This window comes from Octodon degus, unplaced genomic scaffold, assembly GCF_000260255.1.
Source record: "Octodon degus isolate 3935 unplaced genomic scaffold, OctDeg1.0 scaffold00152, whole genome shotgun sequence".
In the NCBI taxonomy this organism is placed as follows: Eukaryota; Metazoa; Chordata; class Mammalia; order Rodentia; family Octodontidae; genus Octodon; species Octodon degus.
This window is the reverse complement of record NW_004524728.1, coordinates 7,095,074-7,113,933: the sequence shown is the minus strand read 5'-3', so window position 1 is coordinate 7,113,933 and position 18,860 is coordinate 7,095,074. Positions and strand designations below refer to the sequence as shown.

Genomic DNA, 18,860 nt, shown 5'->3' with positions numbered 1-18,860 from the left:
TGTTCGGCACTAGCACAGAAACAGATGTTGCTCTACCGTGCAGGATAATTTACTGTACCTCCTGTGTAGCATGGACGTCCTCCCAGGGCCCAGCTGGTCTGTCAGTGGCACTGCCTGGTGTCTGCTCAACTATGACAACTACAAGTAGAGGCTGCAATTTTTTCATGTGTGTGCAGTTGTCATTCTTCTCAATGTATAGCTCTGCTTGCATTTATTCTGAGGGTGGCCAGAAAGCTGCTGGGTTTTGAGTCTGTATGTTGTACTGCAGAATGCCATAAGCTCAACTCTTCATTGTTGATAATAACGAACTCATTACTTTCGTCATCTAATGATTATCGGCATGATCGCTCAGAGCTAGAGCCAATCTCGTCTTGCACACATAACTGGTACTGGAAAGTAAAACAGATTTGTCACTTACGATCTGACTGCTGAGCCACACTTTGAGCTCCATTATTGTGATTAACTTCTGCATAAGATATGCTTGCCCAATTGTCATTTGTGATACTGTGGTGGGCACAAGCTGCCATGCTCCCCAAGAGCATGCAGGCCAATGGGATGTGACCATGTTATTCAGACTGTTTAATGCCTGGCCTGTCACAGCAGCCACCTCTCCCTATTTTGCTTTTGTATTTCTTCTTCCCACACCCCTACTGGACTTGTTGGGTGAACAGCTCTACTGCATATGTCAACTACCGTTTCATACCACAGGCTAAAATGATGCAATGATAATGTTGGTCCACCAGGGCCAGCAGCACTACGTGGGAAGCTGAGCCTTGCTTTTCACCATAGAAATGTTGGTTGTTGGTGTCCTGCCAACTGAAATCCATCGTGTCAGGTGCCTTGTGGCTATCTGCAGTAGAGTCCCTGTTCCAAAACCAAAGTTCTTTTCTGGCCTTATCACCAGCAAACCGATTTGACTCTGCCTGATTATAATAACGAAGGCAGTCCAAGAGAATATGCGCAGCCTCACTGTACGTCACATTGAATCACCACGCTGCCCACACAGAGCTGACCGCAGCCTCATTTCTTTAGACAAATGCATGCTTAAGGAAAAACACCCTGGGAGAAGGCACCCAAAGCAACTTCAGATTCCTACACAAGCTGTGTATAGACTTAAAATTTACTGAAATAACATTTTTATTTTTTTGTGGGATGTGAACTTTCACTAATGGCCCTGCCTTTAATAATCTAATAATTGAGCACTGGGCATGTCCGAATTTTCGTAAACTCTATGAAACTGAGCTCTTTGTGTGTGTGTGTGTGTGTGTGTGTGTGTGTGAGTGTGTGTGTGATTTTTAAATTTCAAGTCATAAACACAAGTTTATTATGTAAGAGGTACAGGGGGAAAAAAAAACTCCATTTGGAGCTTGTCTTCACATTGCTGATTAGAAAGAATCAAGCTTTGTATTCTAAGACCCATTCAGGCTGGTGGAAACATAGTCAGTTTTGATTACGAAGGGAGAGATGCAGACCTAGACAGGAGCTACACGCTGATATGCATGCTATCAGAATGATTTATGCAAATTATGCATATTATTCCCAAAGGAATTCCTCCTCAAACTGCCAGGATAAATTGCCGGAAATTAGCCATAAAATCTGTCGTGCTAGGAGCAAAAGGTGAAGGCCACTGGGAAAGCAAGGACATTCAGCTTCTGGAATCTTCTAGAATATGATGATAGCTGTTATTCTCCCTGGATACTGCAGAAAATATGGTTGTTTTCTAAACCCTATATAAGCATCTTTTCTTTTGAAATTTGTCGCATAAACGCTGACTCACATTTTATTTACAGCTAGCATAAAAGAAATTAAGTGCTAAGCTGTCTCAGAAAGCACTCCTACAATTACTTTACTATTAACTGCCTAAATGGTTATTAAATGGCTAAGCCTGCCTGATGGCTGGTGAAATAATCCACCAGAAGTAAGCTGTAAGTGGGATGTAATTTTACCTTCCAAGAAGTGTACCCTTAACACAGCATTTCTCTCTTGTTGATCGCTTTCTCTTATAAAAATCCTAATCAGTGGCTTTCTCTACCAAACACAGCACTGCTGCTTTCTGCCTTGCTCCCAAGCTGTGTTGGGATCAGGCTGCCCCATCCTTACCTTCCACCCACAGCCACCATGGACTCCTGCTTGGGGCTTAGTGGATGTGATAAGAAACGGTTTCCTTTGCAATTAAGGCTGCTGGTAATGAGCTTTAATGCCAAATTGAGAGTGCTTTTCAGAACCAGTCATATTTCCCTAAGGTACTATTTGTTTCCTTCAGAAAGCGTCATTTTAGAGACTCTTCGGCTGTGCTCATATTCAAGTGCTATTCGTTTTGTTGAAGAAGACTTTGTTCTGAGTTCTGAAACTGGTGACTGCTGTTTACGAAAGGGAGACATGGTAGCCATCTTTCCTCCAGCCATACACAGTGACCCTGAAGTCTTTGAAGCTCCAGAGGTAAATAAGCACCAATACAACTACTGTTCATTGCTAATTTTTAGACCTGGTCAGCACATTCTTCTTTATAATCACTCCTTCTTGCCACCTCATTTCAGAAAAGATTTGATAACATCTAGTCATCCATCCGATCCAAAAGTTTTCATGTTTCTGTCGATGTTTGACAGTACATCGCTTACATCACAGATGAGTAATCCCAAACCTTTTACACTGAGCTACATTCCCCACACTTTTGTGAGGCAGGGTAGCACTAAGTTGCTGAATTCCCAACACTGGACTTAAATTTTGGATCCTCCTACCTCAGCCTCTCAGGATGTTGAGATTGCAAGTGTGTGCCACCATGCTAGGCTGAAGTTTTCTTCTGTTTTAAAGTATTTTCTAAGAATCTATCTTGAAAGGTTTCTCATCTATAAATAGAAATACAATGATAAGTCTAAACACTATTTGAATCAAATGAAATGATTATTTTATCTTGACCAGACATACTTGCAGCACCAAATTTTATTTGGGATGTAGCCATTGACAGATGGCACAGAAAATAAGGAACTATTTTGCTAGACATTTTCAACGTGGAATTGAGTGATTCTCCCAAAGTCAAATACCATTGTTACTATAGTCAAGCCCAAGTACTTTTCACTAAAAGTATGTGCCCTTTCTTGATCAATTAGTATGCCATTATGAACTTCAGATTGTAAAGCTGCTGCTCATGGAGAAAACTCTGAGGGTAATTGTGTCATCTCTGTTTTTTTTTTTTTTTTTCTGAAGCTAGAGTTAATGAATATCAAAGACTGGAAATTAATCCAGCCTGGTTCATCCCTTAATACCACTTCAGAGACTCACCCCCTGCATGCAAATTGAGTGCAGTCGTGTTTTGCCATCCTTTCATGAGGTGATATGGCTGTAGCTGTCTTCATATGCACAATGCCTTCTTGGAAAAGGCAACTTCTGTGTGCTATTTGAGCACCTCATAGCTAGACCACTTTTAAGTCCAGTTTCTAAGTTAGGAGTTCTATCCGTAGGCTGGTTATGATATTGAATTTTGTAAATGAATGAAAGAACAGACCAGGTATAATAACATAAATTGCATTTATTTCATTACTAATAGAAAGTATTTTGCTAAGGTGGGATGAATGTGTATTTCTATGTTTTTCAGAAAAGAGACATATTATGAATGATGACAGCAAATACGACATGGAATCTTACTTAATAGAAGTGTACAGACTATAAATTTTATCTATATTTGTAAATATCAAAAACATATGCCACTCAAAGTAGACAATGGATAAGACAAATGAAGACAGTACCTGAAAATAACTGTTAAAATTTAAAAGTTTTATTTCTACTTACCATTTTATTGAAGTTCTGCATTCTATTTTCTATCTTTTCCAAAATTTGCTTTAATTATCTATAGAGAATACAAAATAGGAAAAAAAAAACATTAGAAATACTACAGAACTTCACTAAACAAAACAATAGGAGTTCAGTAATGCTTGCTATACTGCATGACATTATACATTCTATTTTCTTTTTTTTTTTTTTTTTTTTTTTTTTTGTGTGTGTGTGTGTGTGTGTGTGTGTGTGTGTGTGTGTGTTTTTTTGGCAGAACCAGGGATTGAACTCAGACCCTTGTGTTTGCCAGGGAAGCATGTATTCCACTGAGCCATCTCTCCGGCCCCTACATTCTATTTTCATTGTGATTGTTCTACTGTTCTTTAAGTTCACTAATTAGGTCATGATAGTGAAATCAACACTAAATCTACCAACAAATATTCAATGTTTGCCAAGGTGCCACTGTCTGTGTCACTAATTCCCATGCCTCACCAATCGTATGATCTTCATTTTTAATTTCAGGAGGTTAAAAACCAAAGATAAAAAGTGGAAGTATTTGAATTTATCTTTCACGTGAAATACAAAATAGCAGTTTCAAAACTTTGCATAAGTAAATCAGCCAATCTTAATAGTTAGAAAAGTGTGGATCATAGTAAACTGATAGAAGAATAAAAATTATAATACTTTGGTTACTTAGCATCATTACAGTGAATAACTTGAGCTGATGAACATTCTATTATTTACTAGATATAATACTAATACAGTTTATGCCTAGCTAATGTAAAAATTAATTAGCTAATCTTTTGCCATGGTATTGCTATCTTAAAATTAGTTGTGGAATCTGAGAACTCCTGGTACAGAATCAAAGAAACAGTTAAAAACACTTTTATGTAATTTGTCCAGGTATCATTATTTATTCTGTAAACATTTACTAAGTTTCTACCTATCACTTTCAGGCCTATCTGTTTATTCCTCAAATTGTTTGGGTTTTGAAAATATAAAATAGTGGTAAGTAGATGGTACAGATGCTCACATAACAGATAGAAAAACTACCATACATTTATAGAAAAGAGAAAAAGAAAATTCTGGGAAATCCCATCAGTGGCTGAGACCACCGGTGTAGAAATCAACAGAAACTCATATTCCCATCTAACAGCCATGTGTATTCTACAGTCTTGCACAAAAACCAGTCCATAAAAAAGGCAGCTGTTTGACCAAAAATAAGGTGGCTAACTGATTATAGGTATAGTTGTTCTTGGAGAACATAGAGAATAAAGTGCCCTAGTTGAATCTGTTTCCACCTAATACAGAAGGATATGATTTTAGAACATCTGAGCTTTTAGAAGACTCTGAAGTATTGTATTCCAAAACAGGACATGCTCATGTTTTACACTTTAGAGCTTTTGCAGCCACATCTTTCTATTCTTGAAATATCTCTTCTTGTTTGTTCATCCTTGAAATAGTCCTCCTTACCTCTTCACCCAGGAAACTCCGAATTCTTCATAATAATCACTTGAGTCGCCTTATCTCAGGTTTTCCCTGATTCATTCCTAAGAATTTGTCTTTATCCACTCTGAGATATGCGCATACCCTTTGTATGGTGAACACCCTACTGTTTCAGTGGGCCTGACAGGAGCAGCTTCCTGCAAGTTGAATACAAAAATGGATACTAAGATGATTGAATACACTGAAAATATAAACACATTGCAGTTAAAATGTTAAATTAGCGCACATCATGTACATTCAGATATTACTATAATAGAACAAAAAAGTGGATTTTATATAAATATAGTAATGCTGTTAGAGATAATAAGAATTATGCAAAAAGACTCCCCAAAAGCTACTTAAATGAGAACACTGGAAACCAGAAAAACTCTTCAGGTTTTGCACACATTTAAACCTACTTTCTCAAGTCACTTTGATTTTTTTTAAGAACATAAAGAAACAGATGGGTAAAGTTTTCAATTTTTAAAATTTTATAACAATAAAGTTTAAAACAATATGGGATAAACAGCAGATGCTTTAATATCTAATCTGGCACATAAATTGCCAACATGAAACTTCCGTGTTATTATCTTTTTTCTGAATATTGATTTCTAAATTTATTGTAACATTAAGCATTCAGGCAGTTCTTGCCAATGTGGGAAAATATATTGGCAAGTGAAATTTACAGTGATAAGAGAGCAAAAGTATAAAAACATTCTTGACTCTTCTTTCTTCTTTTCATAAGTATATATGTTATTACTCAAGTCTAGATAACTTATTGTTTAGGTAGTAGTGGATAGATTTTTTAGTTTTTTGAGGGCTTCTTCAGGTTTACCTGTATTATCAGTGAAATCCAGATTAATTTTACCATTATTATTGGATTAATTTACAAACTGCAGCTTTTATGAACTCAAATATTTATCAAAGTAAGTATTCTAGATAAATGAGGATTTAAAATAATACTATTAAAGGAAATTACTCTCTGACATTAATTGTACTGGGATTGTGTAGGAAAATTGGATCATTTTTGATAGATTCACAGTCTATTCCTGATAGTTCTCACCATACCTGGAATGCTTGGCTCTGACCTACTTATTTGCACTTGACTTCACGTGGTTTATATCAAAGTTGTGTGCTATGCAGATCTAATGCTAATGAGCACCAACTACAGGAAATACGTGGTCATTTTCATGTGAGCCATGAGCATTAATTTAATCAATGGTTTAATTTACCATGGGCTGAATTAAGGTCACTCAGTCTCCTCTACAAAACTCAAGTGAGAGTTGAGCCATGACCTTTACCTGTGTGGCAAAATTAAGATGGAAATCCAAACACCTCGAATAACCAGGCTCATAATTTTCTGTAACAAGTAACATAATTTATTTATGAAAATGTACCAGAAGCACTCGCTACCCCAGATTTAACTCAAGGAGAGTTCACACTAATAGAAATTTTATAGAAGAAATTCTTTTCAATATCAAGAGAAGCAAATTGTGTTTTGTGATATGTTCTCTCTAGTGCCTTATTTGAATGTTATTATTTTGTATTTATATAATGTAAGTGTACACACTTAACCTTAAACTCATAATCTTCATCCATCTGTAGGAGCTTGTGAAGGGCTTAAGAGAAAAGAAAGTTATTTCCCCATTGTTAGGAAGCTCCTGTAGACCCTAGAAGTTAGTGTCAGCATCACTGTGGCCTTCTACACCAAATTCATATATGAAAGGTGAGAATCCATCTTAGGTGACAAATAAGACCTGGAAAACGGTGCAGCAGTGCTGGCTGCTGCTGGTAAAAGTCTGTCCTTCATGACACTGCTGTTCTGCTCAAGTGAGAGGAACAAAAGCAAATGCAAACTTTGTGGATAAAAACAAGGGAAAAGTAATGCTCAGTGAAGGTGATTATTTCAATATGGTTTGTTCCCTCTGAAACTCAATTTGATTGTCGTTTTGACTGTGTTGGGAGGCAGGGCCTTGATTGAGATGGTCATAGATCATTAGGAGGGATTAAGACCTTTCTCCTTTTCTTCTATGAGTTCTAACTCTTTTGGAACTGAATTACTACAAGAGTGATTTATTATAAAGTAAGGCTATTCTTCAAAATTTGCCTCTTCGTAATGCACCTGCTTGCTCTCACACTTTCCATCATGAGGTAAAGCAACACAAAGCCCTCTTTGTCACTGTACTCCTGGACCTCCAGAAACATAAGCTGAAATAGACCTCTTTGGTTTATAAATTTTCCAGTCTCTAGTATTCTGTGATAGCAACAGAAAGCCAAATGAGACTTAGGCGAGAGTATGAAAAGGAATGAGGACTCATATAAGTTTGAGGATTCTACTGGAGTATGGGGAAATAATTTTCTAGAAGCATTTAAGTTTTAGAACTTTATACATGATTTGTAAATATTGAAGCTTTATTTTCCAGAATTAGATTGAAAAGAGCTTCTAAGACAGGCATGGAGAATGAGCACATGAACTTTTAATGCTAATATTGTCTACTCTTCTTTACAGGAGTTTAGATTTGATCGTTTTATGGAAGATAGTAAGAAGAAAACTTCTTTTTACAAAAGAGGAAAAAAGCTGAAATTTTATTTAATACCTTTTGGAATTGGAGCGACCAAATGTCCAGGCCGATTTTTGGCAATTATGGAAATTAAGCTATTGTTGCTTGTATTATTAACATATTTTGACTTACAAATAATTGAAAACAAGTCTGTAAAACTAAATTACACTCGATTGTTTTTTGGCATTCAACATCCAAACTCTGATATTTTATTTAGGTACAAAGCAAAATTTTAGAGAAGTTAAGTGAGAAGAGAAGAAATCAATCAAAATGAATCTAAATATTTTAAACTCTTCTATTAGTTTTCTTTTTAATGTCTGTAAATGTGATTGCTATGTTCTTTTGTTTAAAGAGTTACAGTTGAAATTTTATCTAAGATAAGGTTCAGCATATACTTGGTCACAAAGCCTATCATAAAGTAAAACAGGATAGTGGCATAAAAATAGACATCAAATCAACTTCATGATGATAAATTCAAAAAGCTTTTGGGGGATTTTTACTTATTGTCATTTCACCTGTTATAATAAATGTACCTTCACAGCAAAAATAAAAATTGATACTGTGGGATTTTTAACAGTCACTCAAATTCTTCACTCATATATATATAAGTATACATATACATTTTTATGTACTTTTGGAAAATTGTGTTGGAAATAGACAGATTCTAATAAATTCCAAATTCTCAGAGAAGGAAATTAAATTTCCATGAAGTACACTGGATGAAAATGTTCCCTTAAAGTGTAATATCAATAATGTCAGTATTGCCAAAGTATGTTTGCATTAAATGAATTTTGCAGTAGATTGAACACTTCGAGTTCACTTCAATATTTAATCACCCATACATGCTCTGTATTTCTTTGTAAATTTTGGTTAAATAGAATGAACTTCTATTATATAACACCTCTCATGTTCAAGTTATATATTGATGAGATTTAATGTATAAAAAAGCACAAAACCTATTCTATATTCCTCCATTGCTCTTGATATTAGTATTAGGTTAATTACAGGAACAAATGTTGAAACCATTGGTTATAGCATTTGCCTTTGGTATAAAGTGTAAGGGTTATGCCAATACTGTCATTAACACTTTTCTAAATTCCCTTCCATTTATATAAATCTTAAACACCTGGATAACAGTATTTGTTCTAGAAATTGCACTATTTGAACTTTAATTTATGTGTATATTATTTTTCAGTTATCCCACTGTATAATGAAATTTCTTCTGTCAGTTTACCAAGGATTCACTTTTAATATGTGTTGTCATAATACATAAATAGGCAAGGTGAGTAATTAAGCCCAGTTGATTTGCTAGTTTTTTTTTTAAACAAATGGATTTTAAATTAGAGATCATGAAAAACTAGAAAGTAGTGGAAATCAACGTGGAGATTCTTTAAAAAGCTAGGTTGGATATCTCATTCAATCCAGCTATCCCTCTCCTGGGTATTATTCCAAAATAACTGAAAACCTCATATCACAGAGATATTTGTGCACCCATGTTTATAGCAGCACAATTTGTCATAGCTAAATCCTGGAAGCAACCCAGATGCCCATCAACTGAAGAATGGATAAAGAAGATGTGATGTTTTTACACAATGGAGTATTATTCAGCTACAAAACAAGATACATTTGAGTCTTCTGTTGATAAATGGATGCAACTAGAGAACATATGCTTAAGTGAAATACGTCAGACCCACATGTGCAAACATCAGATTGTCTCATTAGTGTGAGAACCTGAAAGAGAAGAATGGAATCTGAAGGGTACAATAGATATTAGGGAAAGGGAGTGAACTTATTCAAAAGGAAAGCGTTACTGAGTTGAGGAGAAGGACAGGAGAGGGTGTGGGGGAAAGAGATTTATCTATGTATATAAGTAGGATAGTTTGGACGACAGTATTGTGCATTTCTGCTAATCTGTGGAAAGGAACAGATAATAATTTGTTTTATCTCCTTTTTTAATTGTTTGTACTTTTTCCTCTTCTTAATTTTTTATACATTTATTTTTCCTTGTTCTTCCAATTTTACATGTATATATCTGGTAATATAAGTAACTGGTTGGAAGATGACACTGTATTACAACAAATACTGTGAAATTCATATTACACTTTTAAGTGAAATTCTGTATCACTTGTAATATTTTTCTGTTTTAATTCTAATTTGTACTCTTTAAAAAAATTAAAAAATAACATTTCAGGTAAATAAAATAGGAAAGAGGATCAGAAAGGGGGAAAAAAGAGTAAAAGGAGGGTAAGAAGATTTAAAATGATCATGATATATTAAGAATGTGTACTTCCACATTGTGTTAATTATATGCATTAATAATACATTGATTTTCAAAACAATATTAAAAATACTTATTGTAGTTGAATATCTTCTGGCCTTTATTTTGCCTGACTGAAGTACTTGCTTTGAATGCCCTGTCACTGAAGGTCTTCTTGTAACAATTCTAGTTTTGATGATTAAAATTTCTTTAATTTTAGCCTCATTATTTTTATTTTTTTAGATTTATAAGCACATAAGTTATAGTGTACACAATTATGTTAAAATTATGAACACAATATTATAATAATTAAATCAAGACATTATATCCATCACATCAAGTACTTTTTGTCATGAGAACAGGTGAAATGTATTCTCTGAGAAGTTTTGAAATATACAATACTGTACTGTCAACTACAATTACCATGCTGTGCTAGAGAGCTCACAATTTTAAAAAATAATAAAGTTACTCTTTTTAACTGTGATTGTATGTATTTTGACCATCATTTCCTTCTCTCCCTTTCCACACTTCAGCCTCTGTAGCTGCCATCTTATCTTCTGTTTTGATGTTTGTTTACTTTGGATGAATGAGATGATGTGGAGTTCATTTTTCTGTGTCTAGTTTTATTTTGTTTAGTTTCATGTTCTCTAATTATATCCATGTTCTTGCAAATTTCAGAATTAATGTCTTTCTAAAAGCTGGGTAGTATTCCATTGTATGTAACTGTCATGTTGTCTTTATGCATTCACCCATAAATGGGCATTTACATCATGTCCATAACTTAGCTTATGAATGGCACAGCAGTGAACACAAGAGTACAGATATCCTTCCACAAATTGACTTCAGGTCTGGTAAACACCAATCGTGAGATTAGTGAGTGTCCTCATTCTTTTATTTTCTTTTTTTATTTGAATTTTTTAGATCATTCTCTTCATTTATTACATGTTTGTAATATGATGATCCTTGTATCCCTTGTGGGTAGTTTGTACATGTGCACAACACATTTTAATTCATTTTCTCATCACTCTTCTCTTTCCTCCCCTGCCGCCTGCCCCAATCCTCCCCCTGCTCTCACTCATAAAAGATGGTTTTGCTGGGTGCACAAGTCTAGGTTCATAGATATGTCCTCCTATCTCTTTGAAGTTGCATCATGTTCTTAATGTTTCCATTCTTATTGAGCTACCTGTTGGCCAGCTTAATCATTTAGAATGTAGTCTGCTTCTTCTGTTTTGATATGCCCACTTTGTGTTCATTGTTCTTATTTTCTGTTGAATGCTTTCATGTCACATGCTACTTCTTAAATTTGAGAAAACATCTTTCAACTATGGAATATTCTTAGCCATTCTTTGTTTGAATATTAACTCTCTCAGATTCTACCTTATATCATCTCACTGTATTCTCCTTGTTGTGTGGCATTTTCTCTCCATACTTTTTATGTTTAACTTATATTCAAGGGAATATTTTAAAATTTGTCTCCTAAAAGAAAGACTGAAAGGACAACCAACATTTTGGCTCTAGGCTTTCAAGGTCAGTGAGGACTCAGGAAATAGGAGAACCTGTACTGTAACATCCTGTAACTCAGTTATGTCCCAAATTTTCTGATCAAGGAGATTATTGGGCCACAGAAGAAAGTTATCCAGGATGTAGAGTGTGCCAAAAGAGAGTCACCTGGAGAGAAAACAATCTTTCAGGCTTTCACAGAGAGCAAATTGGTCAAGCAATGGCCATGACTCATCCACATGGCTGAAACTGACAAAGGATCTATAAGCTATGGCACAGGGTTTCAGGTTAAATACAGAGGGGATTTAACTGACCTTGTCAGATACAAAAGTTACGTTTCTTGTTATATAGGTCTTGCTTTATCTTGGTCTTAACCATCCAGCAGAAAAGTAAAAAAACAAGGTATAAAAAGTAAAGCCATATTAATATGCTGAGCTGTAAAAGGCTCAAGTCAACAAATTTTTTTCCAAAATTTTATTGATAAACAGCAATGAGACAGTTTCAAATCAAATCGGAAGTACAGTTTCAACAAATAACACACTGCATATATTCTTCTTAGTGGTTAATTGCTGTACAAGATGCGGACTTGAGATCCTATTTGCAAACACCATTAGAACAAATCATTCTATTCATTAAGAGAATGCAACTATATATCTATCCTAACCACTTTGAATACACAGATACAAAATGGACATTCATCGGTATACCCTATTTTTTCTAAGTTCCATTATTGTATATTATAGGTGTGTAAACTCAGCAAAATATTCTAAAAGAGTCCAGTAGCCCATAATAGCATTGAGTCTTCTGTTTAAATGGCAATGTCAGAAATTATTGACCTGAGTCCCCCACAGCTCAACATAACAGCATGGCTTTACTTCCTATATTTCATCTTCATACTTTTCTACTGGATGGATAAGACCAAGGTAAAGCAGGACCTGTGCAATAAGAGTTGTAGCTTTTTGGTCTGAAAAGGTCAGTGAAATCCCCTCAGGATTTATCCTGAGATCCTGTACCTCAGATTGTAGAACCTTTGTCAGTGGAGCCATGTGGATGAGTCATGGCCATTGCTTGGCCAATGTGCTCTCTGTGAAAGCCTGAGAGAGTGTTTTCTCCCCATGTGACTCTCCTTAGGCACACTCTATGTCATCGATCACTTTCCTCTTTGGCACCATAATCTTGATCAGAAAATTTGGGACACTACCGAGGTACATGACATTACAGTACAAGTTCTCATATGTCCTGAGTCTTAATAAGTCAACAAATTCTGACCTTGCCAGTCATATAGATAATCCAATACTATTATGGACTACTGGACAATATTGGATTATTTTGCTGAATTAATGTACCTACAATATTTAAATGGCAACAGAATGCCAATCTTTGACAAAACTGAACAAAAAAGGGATTACAAATGAATGACCATTTTGCATCCGTATATTCAAAATAGGATCGATATAGAGCTACTTTCTCTTAATTCAGTAAGAAAGATTTGTACTAATAGTGTTTGGACAGGATATCATGTCTGCATCTTGTACTATGAATAACCACTACAAAAACAACAATATGCCATGCATTAATTATTGAAACTGTCCTAACCTGTTTTAAAACTGTCTCATTGCTATTTGTTTCTCCATAAAACTAATAAAAAATAAATAAATAAATAAATTTGTCTAGTTTCTATTAATAGAGTATTTTCCATCTACTCTTTAATACCTCCAATGAGTTTTTCTCTTCTCTTATATTTTAATTTCAGGCAAGTATGCTTGTATTCTTTAGTTCATGGTGTATAACATGGCCCAAACAAATCCCTTCTGACTTTATTCTATTTTATCCCTAACCCATAGTTGTTATGTACCTTTTTATCTATTGTTTTATAAAACATACATGATTATTTTGAGGGCATGTTTTTAATTTGCATAAATACATTACCCAGAAATCCCATCTCACTCAATTTTATTAAAACATAGGTTTTTAAATATTCAGCCATGTTGTTTCATATACATTTCCTCTTTTGATGTTAAAAGCAACATGGTCTTCAATAATGTGCACTCATTGTGTTTCATTGCTCTGCTCCCCAGGGAAGGACTCTGTCAGTGGAGAGAGGCCAGAGCAGGACTTTGAAACTTGCTTCAACCCCCTACTCTGGTGTCTAAGCACCTTCATCCTGGGGCTACTGTAAACCCCATCTTGAGATGCCCTTAACTTCCATACACATTTAGTCTATGGAAGTCTTCATTCTGAGATTTGCTAGATTTGCTATATTCTATTCTCAAATCCATCCAACTCTCTCTTTTGTGGGATATACCCTGATGATTTTGAGTCAGGGTACCAATCTGCCACATGTCACCCTTCCAGTTTTCAATTTACCAGGGCTTGCTAAGTTCAATAATTACCATCTTTCTTACATTTGATAATTCTCTTTTGCTCTTCATTTTTGTATCTTGTTTCATCAGACCTTTAACAAGAAAACATGCTGTGTATTCTGTAGCTATTATGTCCAATTCACTGGTATTTTGTGAGTCTGATTCGTGGTTGTTATTTTTCTTCCTTTAACTTTTTTTTTAGAATGCTTTGATCTTTGAAGTTCATGTTCTTTGTAATTATATCTCTAGAAGCCTTTTTAAGACCTAGGTATAAGGACTGGCCTGATAGCTCAGCAGGCTAATGTGCCTGCTTAGGCAGAGCTCAGAGGCCTGATTTCATCCCCTGCTTGCTGGGCCGCCCCTGCCCCCAGGGCACGCTGTGAAGGTGATTGGTGTCACATGCTTGTAATCTCAGCTCTTGGGAGGCTGAAAACAGGACGATTACTCTGAGTCTGATCTACGTGGTGAGACCCTGTAGACCCTGTATCTCCTCCTGTATTAAATGCATTTTAAAAAGACCCAGATATAAAGTTCATTTCTCCAGAGAGAATTTGTATTTGCTTTTGTCTGACTACTGATATTATCAAAGTTACAGCACATGAAGTTTTTCAGCTCAAGTATAAGAAAGGAAGAAAATTGGGGCTGGGGAGATGGCTCAGTGGAATCAGCGCTTCCCTGGAAAGTGCAAGGGCCTGAGTTCAATCTCCACTTCCACCACCACCCCCCTCCCCCCAAAAAGGGAGAAATAATCATTATGTAGTCATTCCTAAATCAGGTTGTCTCAGTTATCTTCTTATTGCTGGGACAAAATATCTGACACATGTTAAATGAGTTTATTTTATCTCAGAGTTGTCTAGAATTCTGTCCATAGTCATCTAGCAAAGCGGCATAGCAGAGGAGCATGGCAAATGAGCAGAAACTAATGGCAAGGCATGCAGGGAGCAGAGGGCCATCATGGGAGGAGGAGGGATGCATTTCTAGACCCTTCCTGTCTGTGCCCATAGTGACCCACCTCCCATACCTGGCTTCTTCTTGCCACACACACCTGTCAGCAGACTAATCTAGCATCAGGAAAAGCCCCTGAAGGAGTGTTTTGTTTTGTTTTGTTTTGTTTTTGACTACTACATGCTGCCTTAAGGGCCGGTCTTATGCAGCTTCTGGAGCTGGGAATCGAACCGCAGTCCTATGCACCTGACTGCATTAGGCCAAGAGGTGCTTTAAACAACTGAGCTCTCTGTAATCTAGTATCACACACCCATGATCCAGTCACCTCCCAAAAGCTCCACATAGGAGAGAATGAGCCTTAGGAGGGCTGTCTAGAGAGAAGTCATAACACAGGTAGAATGTTAGCTTTTTATGACTAGAAATAGAGGACACACTTGGTTGTTCCAGTCAGAGACAAAGCTGAGGCAGGCAAATATTGTAACTCTCTAGTGTGGCTCTGTGGAACAAAGTTTCTGTCAAGGCTCTGCAAGTTCATTGCACATGTGCACACACCCACTTGTTCCCAGCTTGGGCCTTAGATTTATCTCCTGCTTATCACTAGGACGTCTATTCTACCATACTGCCTGAAGCAGAAGCCTCTTTCTTTTTAAATTCAACTGTGTAGTACTGTTTTGTAATGTTATAGCCAGAGGGGGGCAAAAAAGGCATAGGAAAAGCTGAATTGTTAAATTTATTCTAATATATATATATATATATATATATATATATATATATATATATATATGAATTTAAATAGAAAATAAGCGTGAAACGTTTGAGAAAATATTACACAAAGAGAACCAGGGAGATAGCACAGCAGCATAGGTGTCTGCCTGGCAAGCACAAGGCCCTGAGTTCAATCCCCCTTACCAAAAAAATAAAATAAAATAAAAAGATTACATGGAGAAATGGACAGTACAAGAAACACAAAATGAAAGCTTCATGACAAAGTTGAATCCAATAACCAATGTGTTTGTGATCAGAAGGAAAACCATGATGAATTAAGTACAAAAAGATGTGGATTCTACCCATGACATAACTGGCCTGCTATTATCAATATGTCACTTCATGTCTCAGTATTTCATCAGGCTCATTTGTAAAATAAAAATAATAAGGCCTTTTGATATCTGTTATGATTAAGTAACAAAAACAGTTACATATGTGAACTTATCCTGGAAAATACAATGCAGCATACAATTGCAGAACTTAAAGAGATATTGAAATAGTTATATAACTTTTAAAATTATTCTTCTGTACTTTAAAGGAATTAATTTCAGACTCAGTATTAATATATTCAATCAAGCATTGATTGAGCCTGTATTCTAGATATGATACAATGCATTGAGTTATTCTTTAATTTATTGGGGGAAAAACACCTATACAACTAATTTACTGTGAACATAATTTTAAGTAATAAGTTTATCTCTTTAAATTCCAGTTCAACACTATTTCTAATTAATCATCCATCAGACATTTCAAAGTAGTGTTCTGTAATGACAAATTGCCATGTTTAAATGCATATACGGCACTTATATGTTAATATAACAAAAACAACCAAAACCAAACAGCCACTGAAGCTCCAGAATTTTAAAACACTGTTCTACCTATTGTGGGAATCTTTGTATTAGTACAAGACAAATACATCCATCATGTGGAATTGTTACATGTACATACTGCATTTTGGTCCCTTTTACTTCCCGTTGTCCACTTTCTCCCAACGCCACAGATCTCCTTCCCATCTCCTCAAAGTCTGTCTTTCTATCACCTGTTTTACTGTTTAAATTATTTATACTGTGGGTTTCTCATATAAGGGAAATCATGTGGCATTGAACCTTTTGTATCTGATTTGTTTCACTTAGAATTTTGGTTTCAAAGTACATCTATTTTCTGACAGGACTCAAATTTATCCTACTTTATGGCTGAGTAGTACTTCATTTTATATATTTTTTTCATTATCCATTTATCTGTTGATGGATATCCAGGTTGTTTCTGAAATTTAGTTATTGTGAATTCTGCTGCTGTAAACATGGGCTTGCATGTATCCCTGTAAGGAGATGTCATTAACTATCTCGGGAACGCACAGAAGAGGCACAACTGGGTTAAAAGAAATCTCTATTTTTTAGTTTTCTTAGGATCTCCATATTAATTTTGATAGTAGTTATACTTTCCTATATTTCTACTAACAATGTAGAAGACTTCTTTTTCCTTATCACATATTTAGCATTTGTTGGATTTTGAGTTTTTAATGTTAGCCTTTTTTTTTAGTAAGTTCAAATCTCAGTGTTGTTTTGATTTACATTTCTCTAATGACCAAACATTTCAAACACTTTCTCATTCATCCATCATTAATTTGTCTTTTCTATGAGAGATTTCACTTTAGTCGTTCATTTTTATTTCGGAGAGATCTATTTTTTAGCTCATTATATATTCTGAATATTAGTCCTCTGTCTCAGAAGTTAGCAAAAAGAGAAGAAAATTCCTATTCTCTACATTATTTCTCTATTGATTATTTCCTTTGCTTTGCAAAAGCTTTTCACTGAGATAAAATCCAATTTGTTGATTTTTGGTATTATTTCTTGTGTAATTAAGGTCCTGTTCATTAAGTCTTTGCCAATTCCTATGCCTTAGCGATTTTATCTTCCAGTAGACTAAATGTTTCTGTTTTTATATTTAGGTCTTTGATCTTTTATTTGATTTTAGTACAGGCAGTAGATATGGGTCTAGAGTCATTGTTCTGTTTGTAGATAACCATTTTACCCAGCTCTATTTGTTAAGAAGCTATTTTTTTCTCATATTCCATTTTTTAAAATTTGTACAGATTAACTTGAATCTTGAGTTAAAGGATATACTAAATAACCAAGGCATTTTTTCATATCAATGATTAATAATATTTTTGATTAGTTTGTGGAAGCTAAATACATATACTAATGGAATTTTTGAAAGCCATTATCGCTAAATAAGGCATGTTGATAAACAAACTATATGGAACTCTTAACTGCCTTATTTTTGCATTTCTGGAAATTTTTATTACATCTTCTCCAGTGTATCAAGTTTTGAATCACGTAGTGAAGGAAAAATAGTTTCCATGCTCAAAATTTACACTGCTACTTGTGCATATTTTATCAGAGAAAATAGAGAAACATTTCTGTTGAACATCTCCTAATTTATAATTGGAATCTTAGAACATTTGAAAACGAAACACAAATTTTAGCCAGATCTAGATTTTAGTATAAGAGAATGGCACTAACCATATAAACAGGAATCTCAGACCTTTGTAGTGTGTGTTTTGTTAACCAGTGAAATTTACCGATGTTGCAAAGTAGTATTTACTTGTGCTGTTATTAGATGTTCATTATCAGATTCTCAATGGGATTGCCAGTCTTACAGAAGATACTCAATTAGGAAAAGGATTATATGCCACGATGATATTCGCTGTAGCATTATTTCAAATTATAATAAGCAGTCTTATAAAATTGTACAGTACTTGTCTAAAGCAACTCTCACTTATTCTCCTTTGTGGCATTTATCTAACTAGTCATTAAAGCTTGAGCTTTTTAGTTTAAATATGTATTTTGTTAATACTGCTTTGTAGAGTAAGTTAAATTCGGTTCATGAAAAACACAAATGTACAATTTTAAATAGGTGATAATTACCAATATTAAATAGGGGATAATTTGTCAGTGATATCTCATTAAATTTTTTAGAGAAAAAAGTGTTGTAAATTATAAAACACTATTGTTTTCACATATTTGTTTACTATTATCTTTGGATTTTTCTTTTAAAATTACATACTTATGGGTCTGTGATTAAGCAACTTATTTTTAAAATGTGTCAAATAAGAAATGCAACTAGTTTGAAAATATAATATTTAATGTCCTTTTATTTAAAACAAAATTCAGTAAATCAACTTTGAAAGCACAAATGTAGGATGCTTCCTTATTG

General features: G+C 34.8%; 1 protein-coding gene across 2 annotated transcripts in view; it reads left to right on the top strand.

Moving 5' to 3' along the window:
* Window positions 1-9,139, top strand: part of LOC101588687 (25-hydroxycholesterol 7-alpha-hydroxylase) — a 30,489-nt gene extending 21,350 nt beyond the window's left edge. The window contains exons 4-6 of one of the 2 annotated variants that reach the window (XM_023702426.1): window positions 2,264-2,439; window positions 4,725-4,776; window positions 7,763-7,795. In XM_023702426.1, coding sequence (XP_023558194.1) covers window positions 2,264-2,439; window positions 4,725-4,769 — 221 coding nt within the window. In that variant the 3' untranslated portion in view covers window positions 4,770-4,776; window positions 7,763-7,795. Of the gene's footprint in view, window positions 1-2,263; window positions 2,440-4,724; window positions 4,777-7,762 lie in introns of both variants that reach the window. The other variant, XM_023702425.1, reaches the window with a different exon arrangement.
* Window positions 9,140-18,860: the final 9,721 nt, after the last annotated feature.